The 23,301-nt window shown below is 40.9% G+C and overlaps 1 protein-coding gene across 3 annotated transcripts in view; it reads right to left on the minus strand.

Moving 5' to 3' along the window:
• IP6K3 (inositol hexakisphosphate kinase 3) overlaps positions 1-23,301 on the minus strand; it is a 211,538-nt gene that overhangs the window by 93,011 nt on the left and 95,226 nt on the right. For all 3 annotated transcript variants that reach the window (XM_083173105.1, XM_083173104.1, XM_083173106.1), the window contains one exon: positions 14,096-14,271. In XM_083173105.1, the coding sequence (XP_083029231.1) occupies positions 14,096-14,271 (176 nt within the window). The remainder of the gene's footprint in view (positions 1-14,095; positions 14,272-23,301) is intronic.

The following is a 23,301-nucleotide window of genomic DNA, read 5'->3' on the forward strand; positions in this document are numbered from 1 at the left end:
GCTATGCCCCTTACTCAAGTCATTGCCCTTTATGCTATCCGTGTTTTGAATATGATGGGGGGATCAGCAATTCTCTTTCTGGCACAATATCAGTCATGATTCCAAAAACTTCCCTGCATACTTCTCATACCTACCCCAAATATACTGTTATTTACACTGGCTGCCTAAATGCTAAGGACAGCAATTTCAGCCTGCGCTTAAATAACCCAACACTGCCCACCATTACTAGTACTTTACCAATGTCACTCAAAACTTATGAAATGACTCTTCAGTGTTCCAGTCCACGGTCCTCCCCTTTTATGCTTCCTCAGATGAAGTAATATAAGGCTCTCTGCTCTTCTCTATACACACCACCTTTCTTTGAAAACAATACAACTCCGTTGGCTTTGAGTATAATATTTATTTATGATGAAGATGCTGAAATTAACCTATCCTCTCTGGATTTCTCACCATCTGTGTTGGCCTGCATCACTGAACGTTTTTCTGCCACTTCATCTTTGATGTCCTTTTGCCACATCAAACACAATTCTTAAAAAAACTGATCTAATAATATTTCCATTAACAAACAGAAGCTACTTAACAAACATCTGTTTTCCATCTGGAACTTGACAAAAAACCCTACCACTCAAATCTTATGTCCCATCTATCTATCTATAGAAGCTTTATCATAAACATGCACATGTCAAACATTTAATTGACTGTCAAAGTTTGTGGGTGGTTACCTGCCGTATGTGATGTCAGCTGTTGCCTCAATCAGCCTGTGTCTGTCACAGACTTGTGGAAGGGTCAGATTTACACATACACCGGGTAAATCATTTGATGGTGCTTGAGTTGCAAAATGATTTGCAGCTCAGCCATCTATTAGCAAGCCATTTGCAGACAGGCACATACTGGGATTTGACTCTGTCAGAGCAGTGGCTATCTGATTGCAGATCTCTGCAAATTGGCCTCCGGTGTTTGCTCACCCGACCTGTGATCTCAACCAAAATGTGCCAGTGTTTATGGACGGCTGTGCAGAGTCCTGCTTGTGTCTGTGTTTCTGTAATATAGTTATGGCTTCTCTGGTCTACTTTCTGACTTTGGTTATTGGACATAACAGCATGTTTGAGTTTATAGCGTATAGTCTGCGTTTCACATTCATTGTAATTATTGTATTCTTGTCAATTACAGTAAAGTTCTGTGATTCAGTAGTCTGGGCTATTGTTCAGTTTTTGCTTGTAATTATTTCCCAGGAACTTTGCACATCCATTGCCTCTTGCCTTGTTAGGTGTTTTGTTAGTTGCTGAAATTTAGTTTAGCTTTTGGTTAGCTAATTTATATCAAGTAGATAAGTCTTTGTATTTCATATTGCATTTAAATTCATCTTACAATAACAACCAGTACTATGGGGTCCATTTCATACTTGCCTAACCTTACCAATGACTGGGAGACACCCCAAAAAGTTTGGCCCACCTCCCAGACCCTGAGTCTCTGCAACCCCCCTCAGCAGGAGGAGTTTGGGGACCAAATGATGAATCGCTTGATCATGGCCCAACCCCCCCTGCTGTGCAATGCCTGTAATACCTGCATTGCAAAGCAGGGGCTAAAACACAGTTGCCATGGATCCCAACATGGACTTCCTCCATTTACCCCCACACCTATCATGTCACGCTGCTGCCAGTCCCTGAATGAAAGGACAGCCTAAAAGTAGGCAACTGTGGTCTATGTATGAATCTGGTTATTCAGAAAATGAAAAAAGGGGGGGTCACGAGGATGACTACAAGAGAACATACACAAGGTTTTTTGGGGCACGCTTGAAAAAATGTGACAAAATGTAAAAGTGAAGATTAATATAAAATATAACTTTTAATGTATTTGAAGCTAAAAATAGGAAGGCGCGTCAATTCACAAACATAGCAATATTAATAAGCAATACTAATTCTGCAGTCACCGTGTGGTGGTATTCCAAATAGGAATACCCGAGAAATATGCAAAATGATGGATTAATGTATGAACAAGAACTATCTGGTTAAGGTTTAGATCAAAATCAATAAGCACAAATGCATAATATTAATCCAGGTAGTTATCAATTTGTGACGTATGACACACGCAGAGACAGCATCTGTCCGTACAGTCAATGGTATAGATTCCAAACAATAAGTGGGGTAATATTAATGAAACAAACCCTCAATGGCATTTTCTAGATATCAGAAAGTGAATGGTAAAGATTAGTAAATAGTAAAAATGGTGAAAATAGTAGAATAAGGTTGAGAACCTTGGCTGGACAGAAGGTGCTTCTACTTTTCTTAAAAAATTATAACACTGGATATTCACAGTGCGTCTCCCCCACGGGTACTGATCCAGCCAATCACTGCTTAGCTGCTGAGATCGAGAAGGGGTCAGGCGGCCCAGTGATGTGTGGTAGTATTAGGCACAGGATGAGAGGGCACCAGTGTCGATGCCAAAGGAAACAGAGGTACTGTACCTCTGCTTTCTGAGGTGCTTTCAGTGGCTCACCCTGTTACCTCACAGCATTGCAGGGAGGTAAAATACGGCACAACTGATGAGAGGGCACAGAAAATTAGAGCCAACAGCAGTAGCGCACGCAGGGGGGTTTCTGAGTACCCAGAAACCCCTCCAGGAGTCTAAGGGTCCTAGGCTGAAAGCTTAGGGTCCCTTCTTTCCACAGGTACAAGAATTTTAAAAATCGGCCCTTGGGAACCGGAGAAATCTGACTTCAAAGCAGTGGTCCCCATCCAAACATGTTAATTGCTCTTCCCAGTCAGATATTTCAGGTTCTGTCTGACTCAGAGTTTTTCTGAGGGTATATTCCAAAAGCTGGGACTCTTCCCCTTTAAGGGACACTATGACTTTGTCTCTACTGTGCCCAGAACTAGAGATATCAGCCTTCCAGCAGCTGGTTACTGCTCCAGCTCCACACATCTGGTATGTAGTTTTATATCCTCGTTGGCAGATTGCGCTGCCTCCTGAACTCTGATCCCCTAGTCCCCATGACCATTTGGTAGGTGAGATTCTCTAGTTTTTAATTCCATTAAAATCTAAGAAATCGAGTTCCGGGAACTGGAGATATCTGCAGTCAAGCAAGCTGTCCTCCCACCAGAAAATTATGAATAATGAGCCCACTCCACTATACACCCCTCCTCTGCATATTAAATATCCTCTACCACCCTGGAAGTTATGTATCAGGACCCCTTCATTCAGCCCAATGCCCCCTTCTCCCACCTCATCTCCCACCATCTGTGCAGTAAAGGGGTAATTAGTGGAAATTACTGATCCAGGCCCTACATGCTGAGCGGTTGATATAATACCCCCTACCACCCACGGGACATCAATGCTTACCCCACCCCTACCACTGGAGGATCTGTAGGGGCCTCAATACATTGTTATGCCCAGGGGTCTACACTGCTGTTGATGCCCCTGTATGTGTATATATATATATATTTATATATATATATATATGTATATATATTTTATTATTATTATTTATATACATTTGGTCTATCTATAATACTTTAACTGACCCGGCATATACTGGGTCACCTAAGTGTCCATCTCCGTGCTTTGCTCCGCCCCTCTGGAAACCCCCTTCTGAAAATCCTGCGTTTGCCCTTGAACAGTTAAGGTGGGTTGGTGGATATGGTGGATCCTCCCTTCTGCTGTCCACCATCTACTGTTCATACATTAATCCATCATTTTGCATATTTCTCGGTATTCCTATTTGGAATACCACCACACGGTGACTGCAGAATTAGTATTGCTTATTAATAGTGCTATGTTTGTGAATTGACGCGCCTTCTTATATTTAGTTTCAAATACATTAAAATTTATATTTTATATTAATCTTCACTTTTACATTAAAAAAAAAATGCAAGCGTGCCCCAAAAAACCTTCTTTATGTTCTCTTGTAGTCATCCTTGTGACCCCCCTTTTTTCAGTTATAGTGCTGAACATCTTTTTGGGAGCACCACCAACCAGACACTGCCAGCAATTTAGTGGACGCAGTAGCTATGTTGGTTAACTAATCGAATCTACCTAAAAATCCTCTCAAATTCACCTGTTCCAATCCTTTCCGTTATTGTACATTTTTCAGAAAATGATGCAGAAATAGCAGTTCATGTGTCATTGCTATGTAACAATCTCCTGGAAAAGGCTACTTCTACCACTGCAGATAAGAGTGTCCATTATTATCAGTTAGGACTACGGTCTGACCCCTATGTTACATTGGTTTAGGACAGCAGCTTATGGAAACTGATACTGATACTGTACGCATGTGCAGTGTTAATTTTCTAAGAGGAAGCTTTCAAAAATGTGAAAGAGTCCTCCATTACCCCCCATTATATACCTCTCAGGGACATTGACCCTTTGAGTTTGATTTAGTACATAGCAGTTGTAAAAAATGATTATCTCTGTTGCAATGTGAACTGAAAAAAAATTGCAGCACTTCCAGAAATTTTAAGACTGATGCCCCTTTAGGATCTAGGACCTGGTCAATAAGGCAGCCAAGTCCAACCTGTCACACAGCAGGCATTGGTGAATACCTTTACTGGTTAAGACCCTGCATCCTATAGTAGGCAGTGTCAATAGTTGTGGCGGTTGCACATTAAAAAATATTGGTTTATTTTCAAATGCCACATTGTTCCACATGTTTTGTTTCAGAATGTACTTATTGGGCAAGCTTTTCATGAAGTATCATTAATACCACCTTAGAGTGATCCACAATGTAGAGAATCCTCTAGACAGATTACTCCAAATTTGCATTTATTCTGCTTTTATACAAGGGTTGTGAAATAAGTTTCTGGATGCACGAAAGGTATTATATTTAAAAAAGTATTCACCATAGGAGTCTACTCAAAGTTGCATGCACTCAAACCACTTTGTGGACCAGTCTGGTACAGGTATGTCTTCTACATCATGGATGAAGGTTTCCACTTAAACCACGGTGACTCAAAACAGATCCTATGCATCTTGCACTTGTTTTTTGGGAACACAAAGTAGTCCCAGGGGGCCAGTCTGGACCTTATGGCAGATCACCAAGCTCCTGGATGCCTTCATGGAACAGAAAATCCACCACTTTCCTGGACTTGTGGGCAAGTGCATTGTTATGATGGAGAAGGGCACAATAAGCACAAGTTATTGGATAGCGCTTAGAAATTGTGGCAGGCATTGGTTGGTGAATCAGTTCACAGTGATAGTGCACTGCTACATGATTGATGTTGCCCAAATACACAGCCAAAATCTGCTTCACCACACTGTGCTCCTTTTGGAATTCTGTGTTGGCACACCTCCAACTGGCGTCTCTTGGGACAACTGTTTTCAGGGTCAAAACTCTAGAGCCAGGAATTATCACCACTGATGATCTTCCAGACACAGTTGGAGCAACCACCATTAAAACTGTCCAGTATGCTGTGACACCAGTCGCAAGCCTCCTTCTGCTATTGAGACTGCTGATGGGGCACCCAGCATGAAAAAATCTTGTTCAGGCTAAACTTTCCATGGAGTATCAAGCTGATAAATCCTGATGAGAAGCCTATTTCCTTCTCTAACCTGCACATAGTTGTACTCCGTGATGGTAAACAAAGGTCAGTCGCAGCTCTTGCTGTCTCCTAGGGACCACCTCCTGCACTGACATACTGCAATGCACTTTCTCCCAGCTGTAGAAGATCATGGCTCTCCAGTGATGTTAAGCACCAAATCAGCTTATGAAGAAAATTAACATGTTGATTTCTTCGGTATGTATTGCTGCTTCTATACAGTTTTGTGTCTGCTCTACTCTATGCACTGTACATACAGAAATGAATAGCATGCCCCTTTTATAGCTAAACAGATATAGATCATGTAAAGAGCAAAGAGGGTGGGTATGTAGATATTATTAGATATCAAAGAGATGTACTGTATGTATTTTGGTGCAGTTTGGTTACTAACCATTTACATTAAACCAACACATGGGATGATGACAGCATGGAATAGAGTTTTTTAAGTGTCTTGTGTATGATATGGTCATAATAATGTTGTTTTGATATGTGCAGGGGAGGCTTCAGAGGAAGGACTGCAGCACAGTTCAAAATTTAAATATGAGAGCACAGCAACTACCATCCCTATTCGAATTTTGCACTGTGCTGCAGCCTCCCCTCTGGAGCTACCACTGTATATAAGGAACATGATTTTGAGACAGATTTGATGTGGGGAACAAAGGACAGTTCAGAGTCAAGGATGACACCTATGCAGCAAGCTTGTGGGGATGGATTGACTAGGATTGCCACCTCAGGCATCTTCGATTCCTGGAGATCCAACTCTCTCACCTTCGCTCCTGGAAAAGTGGGCATGGCTTTGTAAAACAGGTGCGGCTTCTTTGTGAAAGAGGGCATGGCCTCTAATACAGACATGTATTGAAGTGCCTATTGTTACATTTAATAACAAATTTGCCCTACTGACAACTCCTACACAGAGATACCTCATACATCCTCCCCTCACCCTGACAGCAGTGACAACAACTTCACAGCAACCTCCCCCACCCCCTCACTTCTCTAACATGCATATCTGCCCCAAACACTGACCGTCCACACTTAAATCCTCCCCTCCACACTGGCCTCATCATTTCCTTAGCTGACAGCACAGACAGCTTTTCTATAGGACTGATACAAAGTAGCAGCCGGCTTATCTCTCCTCTGTGGCTCAGTTTTTGGGAGAAAGTGTTAATTCAGCATCCTAAACTGTTGGCTACACAGTGCTCCTCCGTCCTCTCCTTTCCTGCAGCCCTGTTTAAATATTTCTGGAGGCAGAGGAAGCTGTGGGGCGGGCAGCAACTCGCAAGTGCTGGAGACACACTGTACATGCCCTGTGGCCTTTCTGGTGCCTGGAGCTCGCGCTCCATTGGAACACCCTCCCTATGCCCCTGACAGTGTGCACACTCAATTGGGAGGCTGTGGAGGCTTTCAAAGTCACCTGGATTCCAGGAGAATCCTGGAATCTGGGAGACTGCAAGAATGTCCTGGAGGGTTGCCACCAATTCAGGGAGAATCCAGGAAATCCAGGAGAGGTGGCAACCCTAGTATTAACTGTCCTGTTCTCAACAGTGATATAGATATCAGGCTGGTAAATACTATTGGGCAGTATAATTAATTCTGTTTTGGGAATATTAAATTTGAGGTAGTGAGATGACATACAAGTTGAAATGGCTGAAAGGCATTCAGTGACACAGACCAATACAGATGCTGACATATTGGGGAGGATAGGTACATTTAAATATCTATGTACATATGATACAGAAATCCAAAAGAGCAGATTAGATTATCAAGAGATGTGGTATAGATTGATAAAAGCAAAGAGCCTTAAACTGGGTCACATCTATACAATCCCTGTTTTCTTGCGAGCGTTCGATAAACCATACACGCGACCGACCGTCCACAAACACCAGGCAATACGCGCGTACACACCTATACAATTTTACTTGCGATGTCCGATCTACACCCGTCCAAACAATCGCAAGAAAAAGATTGTACCACCGTACACGTTCTCTCGATTCGGGCTATTGACACATATATAAACAACATTATCATAATGGGCTGGGTTAAGGGCATACCAAAACAAAGAGGCATGAGTACAGAACCTAAACAAAAGCGATTTCTTTTTTACATCAGTGCTGGCTGTGCAGAGAACATGCACGTACGTTCGTTCGTTCGTTCCGTTTGTTTTCTATCACTTCCATCATGAGCTTGAGGAAAAGAAAGGTTTGCACTTGCATTCTTGCTGCTATGGCCACAACATTGCAGTCTATAAAAAAAAAAAAAAGAGGAGCAAGAATCACAGCTGCTGGACCAGAGACTGGCTTCTGAGGTGAGACACCTTCTCCCATATGCCATTGGTACAGGAGATACGGGAGAACAACCCTGATGACTTCAGGAATTATCTTCGCATGGATGACCCTACCTTCATGACATTAGTTACCCATTTAATTCAAAAAGAGGACACCTATTTCAGGAGGCCTATTTCAGCTGAGCAGAGACTGGTGGCATTGCTACGTTTCCTGGCTACTGGGAGCAACCTTTGCGGATTTGATGTACAGCACCGCTATATCCTCTCAAGCTCTGGAACTAATAATGCCTGAGACCTGTAATGCCATCACCCAAGTTCTACAGGAGCAATACACGAAGGTAAATAAAGATATGCAAAATAATATACGCGCACCCCATCTTTATAGGGATTTGCCTGTCCCTAGTCACCCCACCGGCTGACTACATGTGGACACGCACCCCATATTTATAGGGATTTGCCGTACATCTGTCCCTAGTCACCCAGCCACTGAATACATGTAGACGCGCACCCCATCTCTATAGCGGTTTGCCATACGTCTGTCCCTAATCACCCCACCATCTGACTACATGTAGACACGCACCCCAAATATATATATTTGTATATTTAATATATACTCCCTATTGAAATGCTATAAAGAATAATGGGTATGAAGGCATACATACTGTATTTCATCCATTATTTCTTTAAATTTACATGTTATGACAGGAAAATGTAATGAGGGAGAGGTGAACGCTTCTTGTTTACATGCTGTGCTGTAGGAGAGATCATGAAGCTAGTCAACGCCCACACGTTCCAGCTTTCGGAGTACAATCGCAAGAACGGCCAGCATATCGTTAGAACGTGAGTACACACTGTACTTTTTTTCCGATATGGGCCCGTCCGGTCGGATGAATAATAAACAATACTGAACCTTCAACTGACCGAGTATGGATGGACAAGACCGTTTATCGATCGCACAGCAGGAATCGGGACAGCGTACACACCTATGCAATTGAACGGCCGTTCGTCCCAGAACAGAAGAATGGCCCGATGATTGCATATATGTGTACCCAGCTTTAGACTGAGCTTTGCTGTACTCCAACTGATAGAGGTAGCTGAGAGGTAGGATGAGAACCAAGAAAGGGATAAGTCCTGAAGACCTAGGGATAGTCGTGTTTGTAAAAGAAGAGAGTGGTAAACAGAGTCAAAGGCAGCAGAGAGATCTAGGTGAATAAGAAGTGATTAATGGTCTTTAGACTTAGCGATGACACTTTCTCCTGCTGGTAAAAAATGTATTCTGCAACATTGGACCTTCACTCTCTGGTCCTTTTTGAGGAGAAGTTGTTCTTTATCTTCCATATGGACTGATAGGTGGTTTCCCAACAAAAGGACATTCAGTAAATACTTTCTTTAGAATCTGGGACAGCTACATTTGACACAATTAGGGTTATTCCGATTCACTCGGAAAGGCACAATCACTCTCTAATGGACAAAACTATATGCACTGCAGGTGGGGCTGATGTAACATGTGCAGAGAGCTAGATATGGGTGGGGGTGTACTTCAAACTGATATCTCTATTGCAGCATAAAAATAAAGCAGCCAGTGTTTACCCTGCACTAAAACAATAAAACACCCAAATCTAACTTTCTGTGCACATGTTACATCAGCCCCACCTGCAATACATATGGTTTTGTCCATTAGAGAGTGATTGTGCCTTTCTGAGTGAACTAGAATACCCCCCCCCCCCCCCCCCCCCCCCAATATCTAACCCCACCAAATTTTTACACCCTGGTTAAAATACAGGATCCCCCAATCTCATCCTAATTATACAGTACATTAATACCTTAATACCTTTTACCTGAAATATCTAACCCCACCAAATTTTTACAACCTGGTTAAAATACAGGATCCCCCAATCTCATCCTAATTATACAGTACATTAATACCTTAATACCTTTTACCTGAAAAGGAGTTTTACACATATTTAAAACAGAGAGCCATGTGACATCTATCTGCAGTGAGACTGGCCATCAATTCTGAATATAACTTGATTACGGGTCTCCCTCAGAACAAAAAAATATGGAAGACATATTTAAGAATTTTGAGTATTGATTCTTGATTGCTAATCACTCTGGAATTGCATGCTGTTGTGTTAAAATCAGTTATATGCAACAATAAACTATTTCCATATTTTAGCATAATACTGAGTTTCAGACTATATTGATTGTAATACTGATTGACATAGACTCAAAGCGGTGAAGGATTACACCTACACATTTTATATTTAGTTTTCTTCCCTTTCCCACCTTATATTTTCATTTTTTCCTTCTGTTTGACTGCACTTGTGAAGTCCTTTCTCCTTGCTTTACAGTACATCATATTTTGCTAATTTTATAGATAAAACAGATGATATACTGTATGTTCTGTTCTATCCACCATTATATAAAATACAGACACAAGATCCAACAACCATGGGAAACTGACATGCTGCTTCATATTTTATTTAACATTTGGTAAACCTAACTGAGCTCGGATTTTGTCAAACTCAGAAAGTCGGAGCTCAGTTCTGGAGCTGAAGATCTCTACTATTTACACTTAAAATTTTAAGTGTATGGTTGCAATTGTTTTAAAATTCCACTCATTTTGATGTCTTTCATCTGAAATCCTTGGGGCTGTCGCAGAGTTTAGCGCAAGTCAGTTTTAATTGTCTTCATACCACATGCATAAAGGAAAATTAGGATTTTTGCCCATATGGGGCCAGATGCATCAAGCTTCAAAATGTGATAAAATGGTGATAAACAGCTAGCCAAAAAACCCTAACTGCCATGTTACAGGCTGTGTTTGAAAAATTACAGGTAGTAGCTGATAGGCTGTTTTTTTATCACTCTCCATTTTATCACTTTTTGAAGCTTGATACATCTGGACCATGATGACTTGCTTGCATCTGTGCAACCACATATAAAAAAAACAATAAAAGCAGATTTCACGTATTTTATCCACCAAAGTTTATACCTTGTTTTTTTATTTCATTACAAAACAGTATTCCATTACTTATTGCACCTCGCATGACTAAAGTTCCAAAATGAATTAGCAAATTGAAAGGTTTAGGCAAAACTGGGGTTAGGCTGTGGAGGAGTTGGGAGAATTACGGTCAGGCTGTGGGGGAGGAGGGTTAGGTTTAGGCTGTTACAAGGCAGGGTCCTGCAATGCAGGTGTCCTACATTGAGCTAAGGGACAGAAATCTCCAGTTGAGCAGATGGTCATCAAAAGCTTGTTTGATCTTGATTTTTTTTCAATATGAATACAGTCTGTGAAAGCGGGGCCTCATGATGCTTTTTGTGGGTTAAGCCAATATTGTCAGAAAAAGTACGCTTGGTTGTGCAATATATCTTATTTGTTTTTGCACTGCTCATGCTCTGGAGTGCCAAAGGGGGTTATTCCGCTTAACACGCAGTGCTGCTTCGGTGAATTCCCCTGCACAGCTGTGAATGGATGTTTAGCATAAACATCCATTCACAGCCTATGAGGAAACAACCCATAGGCTACTGACCATCAAATGATGTGGAAGGCTCGTGCAAAACTAAGATGCTCTGAGGGTGATGTCAGCTGCCTGTCCCCGGCACCCGCGTCATGTGAATGCCCAGTGTTTTTATGGGGACACCCATGAAAAGCTGGGTGTTACCATGGGCAAGACTACCCACCGCCTCCCCACGCCCCCCGCCCGCAGTGGTGGTTGCATGACACATTAACCCTTTGGGGGAAATTTACTTAATAGGAAGGAGTACGACCTCCAATGGTCATATGTTTCCCAAAATACAAATACGGCAGATTTTATAATATGGCGTATTTACTGATTCCTATTTGGAAAGGGGGGTGATTGCACAGCGATCTGAGAGTGTCAACCCTTAGCTGTCTGCACTGGTGCAGGGGCAGTCCTGATCCCTCCTAAAGCAATGAAAAAAGGAAAGGGTAGTGCTGGCGCTCAGGGGTTGGGTAGGTCAATATCTGAATGTCTGTCGGGTTTGCTTGAATCTAGATCTGTGGTTTCTGGTGTCAGGAGCAATACCTGTGGGCTGGGTGTTGTGGTTGGTGTCCTGAATCGGAGGAGCAGTTCGTGGGATGGTATAGGAATGCAAAATGTCCCATGCTGTGCTGGATTTTTTGACAGTTGAAAAACCCTCTGTTCATGCCATTTTTAGTTCAGTCTATTCAATTAAACTGACAGTTTTCTGACTGTCTAAAAATCCTGCAGTCGAAAAAACACATGGATCTGCAAATTACTCACTGTTTCACATGTTTTGTTAATATTGCATGAATTTTCAACTGTTCTTTAGTCATGTTTCGCCGATGCACTTTTTATCTCTTATAAAAAGTGAAACATGATTAAAAACCAGTCGAAAATGGTCGCAACTGAATAGTAAAGTCTGTTTTTTTCAGTTAGCCAAAAACAAATTAAATTCAAGACCCCCTTATATGCCACTCTTTAATGCCTCTAAACTCTGCTTCCATTATGCCAGCTCCCTTCTACCCCTTAGTGAACTCATAATATAACTTTTACGAGTGGCTGCTCGGCGCTGCTGCTGCTTCTGGCTGCAGCACTATGGGGGTTATTCTAGTTCATTATTTCTGACAAAATCCTTCTTAGATGGACAAAACCATGTGCACTGCGGGTGAGGCAGATGTAACTTGTGCAGAGAGAATTAGATTTGGGTGGGGTTTTTCTTCAAAGTGAGATCTATATTGCAGTGTAAAATCATGCAGTCAGTATTTTCCCTGCACAGAAACAAAAAAACTCACCCAAATCTAATTCTCTCTGCACATGTTACATCTGCCCCCCTGCAGTGCACATGGTTTTGTCCATCTAAGAAGGATTTTGTCAGAAAGAATGAACTAGAATAAACCCCTATATGCAGCTTCTGTGGTGGGTTTCCCTGGGGCAGGACAAACCTGCCCTGGTAGGTATGTCCTGCCCCAGGAAATGCCACCACTGAAGTGGTTAAGGCTGAATTGAATAAATAGAATTCTAATGGGGCATGGTGTTTAAGGGGACACACCTCAAATATCTTTGGATGTACTTAGCTGAAATTTGGCAGGGACACATATAACTGCCACTTGGTGCTGTGTGCCAGAATTCAGGGGGGTAAAAAAGAAAAATGTAGCAATTGAAAGCAATTGTTTTTTTCTCTCACTTCCTGTTTGGTTAATACTGACACTTTTCTTCTGTTGCTTATAAGGGTTATATGGATATCATAACTCAGGGTAGAGAGTGATATATAATAGGGTTTTATTTTATAGACAGTTAGAAAATTGCACCATATAGCACGTCACATGTGCGATATTTGGCCAAAAATCACACATATAATAGGGTGCAAATTTTTAAACAATCTAGATCCATTATACCATCTCACAGATATACTGTATACAATTTAAAATACAGGAAACATTAGTACCCTTGGGGTGCTACAGTTATAACTGCAATAAATGTTGTATTCTAATAGTTCAAAGAGGCTATTTTGTTTTGCATGGCTAATATTCATTTGGACATAAATCAGGTAAATGTGCGCCTGCAATGTGTGCATTGTCATTTTTTTCTATATTTTCCGTTTTTGCATAGTTATATGAGCTTGTAATACTTTTAACACATCATTTTTATAACTGAACTATATAAATATCAGTGGCACATATTCTTGATGCAGGGGTGAATTAACAGAGGAGGTGGACCACGTGCAGTCTGTACAGGGCCTGTGCTCTCTATAACGCAGTAATTCTGGCATTCTCCCAGTCAACTATACAGGCATCTGTAAACATGGTGCTGACGCAGCCATATTCCTGGTGATTTTTGCCACAGCTGCAGTGCCGATGCAGAATTCCAGAACGGTGAGTGTTTAAACATGAGTACTCTATGTATGACTAAACCTAAATTAATGTAGTATTTTATATATGTGTCCTAATCATGTTACATTTATACCTCTGTAAGATAGATACTACTGGCCCGGATGGCACGCACCTACGTGTTCCAAGGAAAGTTGAGCCATACATAGAGTACAAATAAGATCGGGATTAACAGCTGTCAATGCAATCAATGTTCTCCGTCGCCTAATTAGAACATCAAGTTTCCATTGAATATCATTTCTATTATTTACTTAACTTTGTAGTTACATTTTTTTCCCTGTTTATTCATACTGTATCTCCTGTATTGAGATGTTAGAATGTTATGTACAGAAAAGCAAAGAGCAATAGAAGGATTTGGGCTTATGAATTTATGCAGCATGGTCTTGGATGTACTGTAAGGTATTCACTTACTTGCATGCCGCAAATTCTCACACCCAGACTTGCAGATGTGCTCTGAGCACATTTCTTTATGTGTCGAGCTTTCTTTTCCTCTGATGCATCATCTCCATGTTGCCGGGTTCCCATCTTTAAATCAAGGATGCATGGGAAGACATATTTCGATGTAACATTCTCCAATAGAAGATACCCTGAACACACTGTTAAGGAATCATTGCAGTGGGTTGTTTCATATACTAAGGCATTTATATACTAAGCATATTGTAAATGTTACATAATTCTTTAATCTGGTAACTCACATCTTGAAAATGACTGTCAGCCAATGGAGTTATAGTTATTTAAGCTTAAATTCACTGGGGTTAATTTACTAAGATGAGCGTTCTATTCAACACAGTATTATCTTCTAGATGGTGCTAAATAAATAAGTAGACGCTAATTGGTTGCTATGGGAAAAATCACATCTTCAGTAGAACTACTATTTAAGTAAATTTCCCATAGAATCAGTTGGTATTGTTTATTTATTGACTACATATTTAATTTCAATGTATGTTTTATGACTCTGGGGAGTACCCGTGTACAAATACGGAAGGAGACTGACCACAGCACCACATCTGACTCTATTAATCCCCCCAGAGGCACCTGCAGTACTAAGGCTTCACCTATAATAGCCAAGTTTGTGGGGCCGAATTAGGTCCAGCCCTAGGATGGTGCCACCAGGTCTAAAAAGGGAACAAGGTACCTAATACCTCTAAAGTGGACAAGAGGAAAAACTAACTAAAACTGAGTAAACAAACAAGCAAACAGAATTGTTCCTAATAAGTAATTTGAGGAACGAACCCCAAATGGGTCCTAGAGGCCTAGTCAAGAGGTAAAACCACAGAAATAATGACCCCACTGCTCTGCATACAAAATATGGAAAACCATCCTGCAATACAGGTATAGGAAATACTGTAAGAACATACACACAAGCAGTGTTAATGAATGTTACTATGCATGAAGATGTTAAACAAAAGTAACTCACGAGAATAATGCTGGTAAATGCAACAATGCATGAAGATGTTAAACAAAAGTAACTCGCGAGTATAATGCTTGTAAATGCAACAATGCATGAAAATGTTACACAAAAAAATGAACAAGTACAAAGACATAGGGCCAAATGTAATAGGGTGAGAGTTTCAGAAAGTGAGAGATTTTGGGAGAGTTTTCCCATGTTTTTTAAAGCAGCAATCCATTGCATGGCAAAATCATCCTGGTTTTGCAGTGTAATTGATTGCCGCTTTAAAAAAAAAGGGAAAAACTCTCCCAAAATCTCTCACTTTCTGAAACTCTCACCCTATTACATTTGGCCCCAAGTGTCTTAAAAGACACTTGACCTGGAAGAGAGACAATATAACTCTAAATAGAATCTCTCACAGAATAGTAGTAGGGCACAATGATGGAAAGAGGGGGCACTTATCGCAACCTCCTGGTCTACCGCAGGGCTGGGCAGAGGACACGGGACTGGTGCTGGACTTAAAACAGGGACCAGCGGCAGACAGCAAATGCAACAGCAAACTAAGGCAAGGCAGCTGCACATGGATTCTGGACAGCAGGCATATTGTTGGGAACTCAGGCTGGAACACTGACCAACAGACTGCACAGTGCAAAGCCACTGCTGACACTCACTGGGTAACAAAAGAGGAAGTACTGTATAACCAGCAGGGAGCAGTGGATCAGTGCAGGTGTAATTGATGCACTGAAAACCCAGTACAGGTTGCTTAGAAACAGCTTCATAACAAAACTAGCAGCAGCACGCCTAACAGGAAGGTTATATGTACAAATACTGAAAGTCTTTATTTCAAAATACTATGTGCAAAGAAACCATCAACTAGGGCTTATATGGAGTTAAATGTAAACTTTTGCAGCACACAAACCAATATACATTTAAGATATACATTACATTTATGTGTCTTTATTTCCGTTGCATGTATTTTAACATGTGATGTTATATGTAGCGTATGGGTAGGTCCGGTATTGTGGATATGTGCTCCCAGCATATGGGACTCAACTCCTTCCATTCTTTAGCATAGAGTATGTGATATGCAACAGAGATGCAATTTACCATACTGTATCTGACACATCTTCAGGGTTTGCTGACCCGTATTTCCATGTCTTTACTATGTTGCACTTACATGTGAGTGCCCATGACGAATCTCTCCATGCTCTGTAAAAGTTAACCTGGATGTTTTCACCAGCAAAATCTTGCTATCTACTTACTAATCTTTTGTTTATGCTGTAATAACTTGTTGGGCCCTATTATAATATATACAGACAAATGTCCCAAGTGATACTTCCATATTCACTTCCTGGCACAAATGTATCTCTGCACATGTTACATTAGCCCTACCTGTAGTGCACATGGTTTTGTTCATTAAAGAAGAAGTTTGCTTTTCCAAACCAACCTGAATCACCCCCATTATGTATTAAATTTACTGTGAATAAATCATGGGCGTTTTGGAATAAATATCAGTCTACTACAATGGGCCTCTTTCCACTAGGTACCCGCATACTACTTACAAAATTGGCAGCAACAGCCAACAAAATAATACTTTTGCAATGGATTAACGAAGACACACCTACATTAACTTTGATGCATCCGAGAGTATCATATCTATTTATGATGGACTGGGCAGAAATGACACACAAAGAAAAGTCAACTAAAAAATTTTAGAAGGTCTGGCTACCCTACATCAGTACCCTATCGCCTACATTAAATACAACTTTTCTATAATGTTCACACCTAATATTATGGTACAACCTAAAAACTCTTACTTAGTGTTACTAAGGTGTTTCTTTGTAACACATGCAATTAAAGAATACAATTGACACTATTCGTATATTCATTATATAGGGCAGGCATGTCCAAACTATGGCCCTCCAGCTGTTGTGAAACTACGAGTCCCATCATGCCTTGCACAGTTTTGCTATTAGGGAATGCTAAAACTATTGCAAGGCATGATGGGATGTGTAGTTTCACAACATCTGGAGGGCCATAGTTTGGACATGCCTGATATAGGGTTTGTTAATATCCAGAACATGGCCTTTTCATGGATGTAACTTAATACTGTATATTGGATTGGTCTTACTTAATTATAGCTAAACATTACAATACTGCAATGATGGATGCACACATATATTTGTATTGCAAATATTTTAGTTTTTTTAGTGTTAATTCTGTCCAAATATATCCAAATGTATATATATAACCAAATCTATCTCATCAATAAAAATGTAATTTAAACAAGATGTGGCAGTACACCTAAGCACGCAGCACTTGGCACAGAAAACTGTAGACAATTATTGGTGCTTTTGCTGTATGCAGAGATGGCGGATTCAGTACTGAATCCCGGCGGTCGGGATCCCGGCGTTCAGAATCCCGACGCCGGAATCCCGACAGCCGAAATGCCGACAAGGGGGGGACGTGGATCGCCCCCCCTTGCCGGCTCGCTGCGCTCGCCACGCAGCGGGCCCGGTGCCTCGCTACGCTCGGCACACTAATTTATTCTCCCTCCAGGGGTGTCGTGGACACCCACGGAGGGAGAATGTGTCGGTATTTCGGCGGTCGGGATTCCGGCGTCGGGATTCTGAACGCCGGGATCCCGACCGCCGGGATATTAACTGCATCCCGAGATGGCACCAACAGGCTTTATCCCTAGAAAAATTAGTGCCTATTATTCATTCATGTATCCATATTTTCTGGGTGCCACTTTGAGGCGAATATCTTATAAACTAGATTTATTTGCAACCAATATGCCTTACCTTTTGCCCGCGATTCGCATTGGATAAAATCTCAAGAAATATAGACGTTTCCTCATAGATGCGTGCACCTGCTATTCATTAACTTTACATGGGGTCCAGAAGGTACAATTTAGCGTGACATGCCGTGATGCATAGCGAAGCAACAATCCTTGCGGACACGTCTGTATATAGAACTACTTTACAGATGTATAACACTAACAAGCATGACTAACTACTGCTTCATGTCTCCTCATGTTTGCAATAAAAATTTAGCTTTCTCCTTAACTATGGTTTGCTTGATTGAAAAAAAGCTAAAATCATGTAATTTGGCCATGTTTTTTGTGGTAACAATATTATTAACCTCAAAACATTAATTTTCACTCATTTCCAACCATTTGTGACTAACTCAAAGCTCTCAATATTGTTTGCCAATATACGTTAAACAAAGTGATAAAAGCAGAGGCACAAACACACAGTTTCTTTAAGAATATTGCAGATTTATGAAACATTGCAGCCAGTGGCGTAACTATAAATTTTGCTGCCCCCTGCCAAAATAGTCTCCGGAAAACTGCGTGAGAGGAGCTGCACTCTGCAGCTCTGCCTACAGCCAGCCCAGTGCCTCACTATAAATATAGGAGGCAGCTCTGCCGCATTATGGCTGCATTGTGCCTCTCTTCTCTTAACCGCACGGGATCAGCCTGAAAGGAGCTGCTCCCCCTGCCTGCCAGTGGCCGCCTCAGTCTCAACATCACAGATCTGCAGACGCGCAGGCCTCCTTTATTCTGGGCGCTCCCTTCAGAGTCAATTTAGAAAATGCTCTGCTTCAAAAGGGTCAACTAGATGGTTTGGACTGGCTGACCAAACCACTTAGGCCAGCATCAGTCAAAGTGATTCCGTCTGTTTGTTTCACTCTAAAGGTGTGTACACACTTGTACAACTTAGACTATAATACAATTTAGACTATACTGTATATATAAGTTAGACTATCTGCATACAATTTAGACTATATAGTCCAGATCTGCACTATATAGTCTATGCAGCCAAGACTTTCTGGCTGCAATACGGGAGCACGCATCGGGATCGCAAGGGTTAAAACCCATGTGATCTGCATGCGATCCAGATGAGATTTTGACTATATATTTAAAATCTCATGCACATTGTACAAGTGTGTACCATTAGCTTATGAAACAAGCTTTGCACCTCATTAGACTTTTGCTGTGTACACATGGGTACAATCAGCATGAGATTTTGACTATATAGTCAAAATCGCATGCAGATCGTATGCAGATCACACAGGTTTTTTACCTTGCGATACCGATGCGCGCTCCTGTGACAGCACAAATCAAAACCCATATAGACAGGGCTGCAATGACTATATAGTACAAATCGAATGTAGATTGTATGAATTGTATGCCAATAGTACAGAGATAGCAAAGATTGCATAGCACTCGAGCCGAATAGCAAAGGGAATCTCACCGTGTGTACACACCATTAGCCATGCTTCCCTCTCCTATGTCCCCTGTTTGGAATCATCCTAGGTTTCCTCCGGGAACTAATAGATCTATGGCCAAATTACGGAAAAACTATAGATCAAGAGTTTCTCCCATATAAAAGGCCATTCTGCCCCAAAATCTTTCTCGGATCTACAAAATACCTTTGTACTCTTTTAATCCTATCAGTACTGATATACACAAATTGTGAGTTTTGTTAATTCCCAATTTCCCACTAGCAAATTAAGGGAGTTTTCCCAATTGGAATGTCTTTGCTAATCCTCAGTAGGTCGTAAGGGTAACAATGCTATTATACATAGATCCATTCTAATCCCCGACCCACCGGATCGGGAACCACATGTACTAACCTGTAACTCAGACCTTCCATCCTGTTGGATGATGAGGATTGGGCAAATATAAGATTGAGAATAGCTAATGCCTCTATAAGTGTTGCTATCAGAGAGAAATGTTTACAAAGCTTACACCAGATGGTATTTTGTTCCATCTAAGCTCCACTCCATCTACCCTTCCTTCTTCTTTGAATCTGTGCTTGAGGAATTGTGGCCTAGTGGGTACATTTCTTCATGTGTGGTGGTCTTGCCTGATTATTCAAGATTTTGGACATAAATTTGGTCCTTGGTTTCTTAGGTTTTTGGCAAGCCTATATCAGGTTCAATACCCATAGACCACTATGTGCTCCGGTTACAGAGGTAAGTTTGCCTCAAGATAAATTCACATTACATATATGCAATGCTGCTAAATCTCTGATAGCTAAAAATTGGAAGTGTGTACAAAATGCTTTGTTCAGCCGCATTCATTTTCTTGCTTCTATGTTACAAATTTATTAAATAGTGCTGTACAACATTCCAATAGATGTGGGTCCCCTGGTATCATTTCCGCTCTTCCCCTCTCCCCACACTGATATTTCATTATATTTTACTTGAATTATATTGTGTTTATTGATCTTTTCATTTAATTTTTTTCTCTTCTCCCCCCTCCTGTATTTATTTTCTTTATTTCATCATTTACTTTTCTTGAATATGTTACAGCATGTATTATTTGTTATATACAAAGCGTGTCTTTTTTGTATACGTTTGCTGTTTTTTCCTTTATTTTTTCATTAATAAAAATAAAAATTAGTGTTTCTAAAAAAAATACTACACAACCACAGAAAAAGTTTTCAAAAGAAGAGGCCACAGGGTAGTACATGGTAAATGGAGGTGGAGTACAGGAAGGCATGTAAAGCATTGATTTATTGAATTATTGTGATTCATATTGCTATTAGATTAGTAACAGTGGCACATACCTGAATGCTATCTTATAAGTACAGAGCCTGAACAACCCTTACATTTACCTAACTTTATTGGAGTGAAGGGAGAACTCCATGAAAGTGGCTTCTGCTCCTTGCCTGAATGGCCTCCCTTCCTCTTATTACTGTATATGAGGTTTACTAGCATACTGATCACTAAGGGGTTTTCTTCTAGTTCATTCTTTCTGACAAAATCCTTCTTAGATGGGCAAAACCATGTGCACTGCAGGGGGGCAGATGTAACATGTGCAGATAGAATTAGATTTGGGTGAGTTTTTTTGTTTCTGTGCAGGGAAAATACTGACTGCTTTATTTTACACTGCAATATAGATCTCACTTTGAAGAAAAACCCCACCCAAATCTAATTCTCTCTGCACATGTTACATCTGCCCCACCTGCAGTGCACATGGTTTTGTCCATCTAAGAAGGATTTTGTCAGAAAGAATGAACTAGAATAACCCCCTAAGTTACCCTGCCTCCTTACTTTAATTTTAGATGGTATGTGGCTCCTTTGATCTTGCAATAATGAGAGGAACAATATCTGTTATTCCCAAAGAAAGAAAATATCTTTCCCTTTGTGGTAGCCATCATCAAATATTGCTGTTGAATATGGACCTTAAGATCATCTCTAAAACTCTTGGAAATACAGTAGGTTAAAGTTAGTTTTCCCATCCCAGGTGGGTTTTGTACAAGCTGCAGACAATACTGACCCATTTATGCTTTTATCAACATTTTTTTTTTTAAACTGCAGGTTTCCAAGTTATTTTCCTTTCTTGAAATGCAAAGGAAGCATTTGACCATATGGATGAGGGCTCTTGCTGTATAAAGCTTTCGGAACAAATTTCTCTGTTATGGCCCAAGTTAATGGGTGTACTGTACTTCTACCTGTGGTGAATGGCTTAATGTAATGCTGCCCTCTGTCAGCTTTAGTTTTTGCCCTTACGATTAAGAACCTTGCATAGATAATTTGGTCTGAATCCAGATATAATGGGTTTCTATATGTCATGAAATAATCACAAATTAGCACTCTATGTAGATGATCTTCCATTGATAAACACCCTAGCCTCTTTTTTAAAACTTCTTATTGAGATCCAGCACTTCTTGATCAATTCTAACTTCAAAATAAATGCATGTAAGAAGACTTAGATGTTTTCAGTCACACAACACTATAGCCCCGTACACACGGGGGAGATATATTGCTCAGCCATATATTGTTGAGAAATATATGGCTGAGCAATATATTGCTCAGTTTCTCCTTTTCATCAGCGACCAGAGATGGTCGCTGATGAAAGGGAACCTTTGCCGGTGCCGCAGAGGTAATCAGCTGGTCGCAGGAGCGATTAGAATGTGGCTGAAAACGGGAGCGCGCACCTGGCTAATTATCGCTGGGGCACACTCCCATCACTGGCAATATGGTCGCCTGCGACCATACTTCCAGCGATTTCAGCCCCTATCGCCCCCGTGTGTACACAGCTTATGTCACTATGGGCCTTATTCTAGTTCACTCTTTCTGACAAAATCCTTCTTAGATGGACAAAACCATGTGCACTGCAGGGGGGCAGATGTTACTTGTGCAGAGAGAATTAGATTTGGGTGGGGTTTACTTCAAAGTGAGATCTATATTGCAGTGTAAAAATAAAGCAGTCAGTATTTACCCTGCACAGAAACAAAATAACTCACCCAAATCTAATTCTCTTTGCACATTTTACATCTGCCCCCCTGCAGTGCACATGGTTTTGTCCATCTAAGAAGGATTTTGTCAGAGTGAACTTGGCTCAGATCATCTCAATTACTGTACAATGATAAAACCTCCCTCACCTGTTGCAGCCTTTCCACGCAGTCCCCATTACTTTTGGTTGTGACTTTATTTAAAAAATGAGTGTTGTGCCTTTTTTTTTTTTTTTTAAATGAGTGATGCAGTTTATTTGGTCTGCTAAAAAGCCAAGGATCCAAGTGCATATTCTGCAGAAATCTTTATGGCAGGTCATCAGGGCATATGTAACTTCCAAATACTACTAATCTGCAAGGCTCACACAGTGGGCCTTATTCTAGTTCACTCTTAGAGGCAAATTTCTTCTTAGATGGACAAAACCATGTGCACTGCAGGTGGGGCAGAGGAAACATGTGCAGAGAGAATTAGATTTGGGTGGGGTTTTTCTTCAGTGAGATCTATATTGCAGTGTAAAAATAAGGCAGTCAGTATTTACCCTGCACAGAAACAAAATAACTCACCCAAAGCAGTGCACGTGGTTTTGTCCAGCTAAGAAGGGATTTGCCTCTAAGAGTGAACTAGAATAAGGCCCAGTGTGTACACTGACACACTGGAAGTTATCAGTTTTCTTTTGTGCTCCATTTTGTGGCTCCCCACTATACGAAGGCCTTCTGCATTGCACTCCCTTTAACCTCCCTGGCCTTATGGACACATTTGAAAGTCCCTCTCTCTCTCTCTCTCTAATTTGGCCATTTCTTCCAGGCCTCTCTACTCACATGTCCTCTATGTGGTAAAGAGTGAATTTTTTGCTTCTAACCCACCCTCCAAAATCATGGGTTTTCCTTTCATTTTCCAATGTGTTAGAGTTGACCACTATCTTCAGATCAGGCTTTTTTTTTAACATGCTTACTACATATATTCAGTGTACAGTAGA

This window comes from Crinia signifera, chromosome 2 (genome assembly GCF_055691185.1).
Source record: "Crinia signifera chromosome 2, ASM5569118v1, whole genome shotgun sequence".
NCBI classification, from domain to species: Eukaryota; Metazoa; Chordata; class Amphibia; order Anura; family Myobatrachidae; genus Crinia; species Crinia signifera.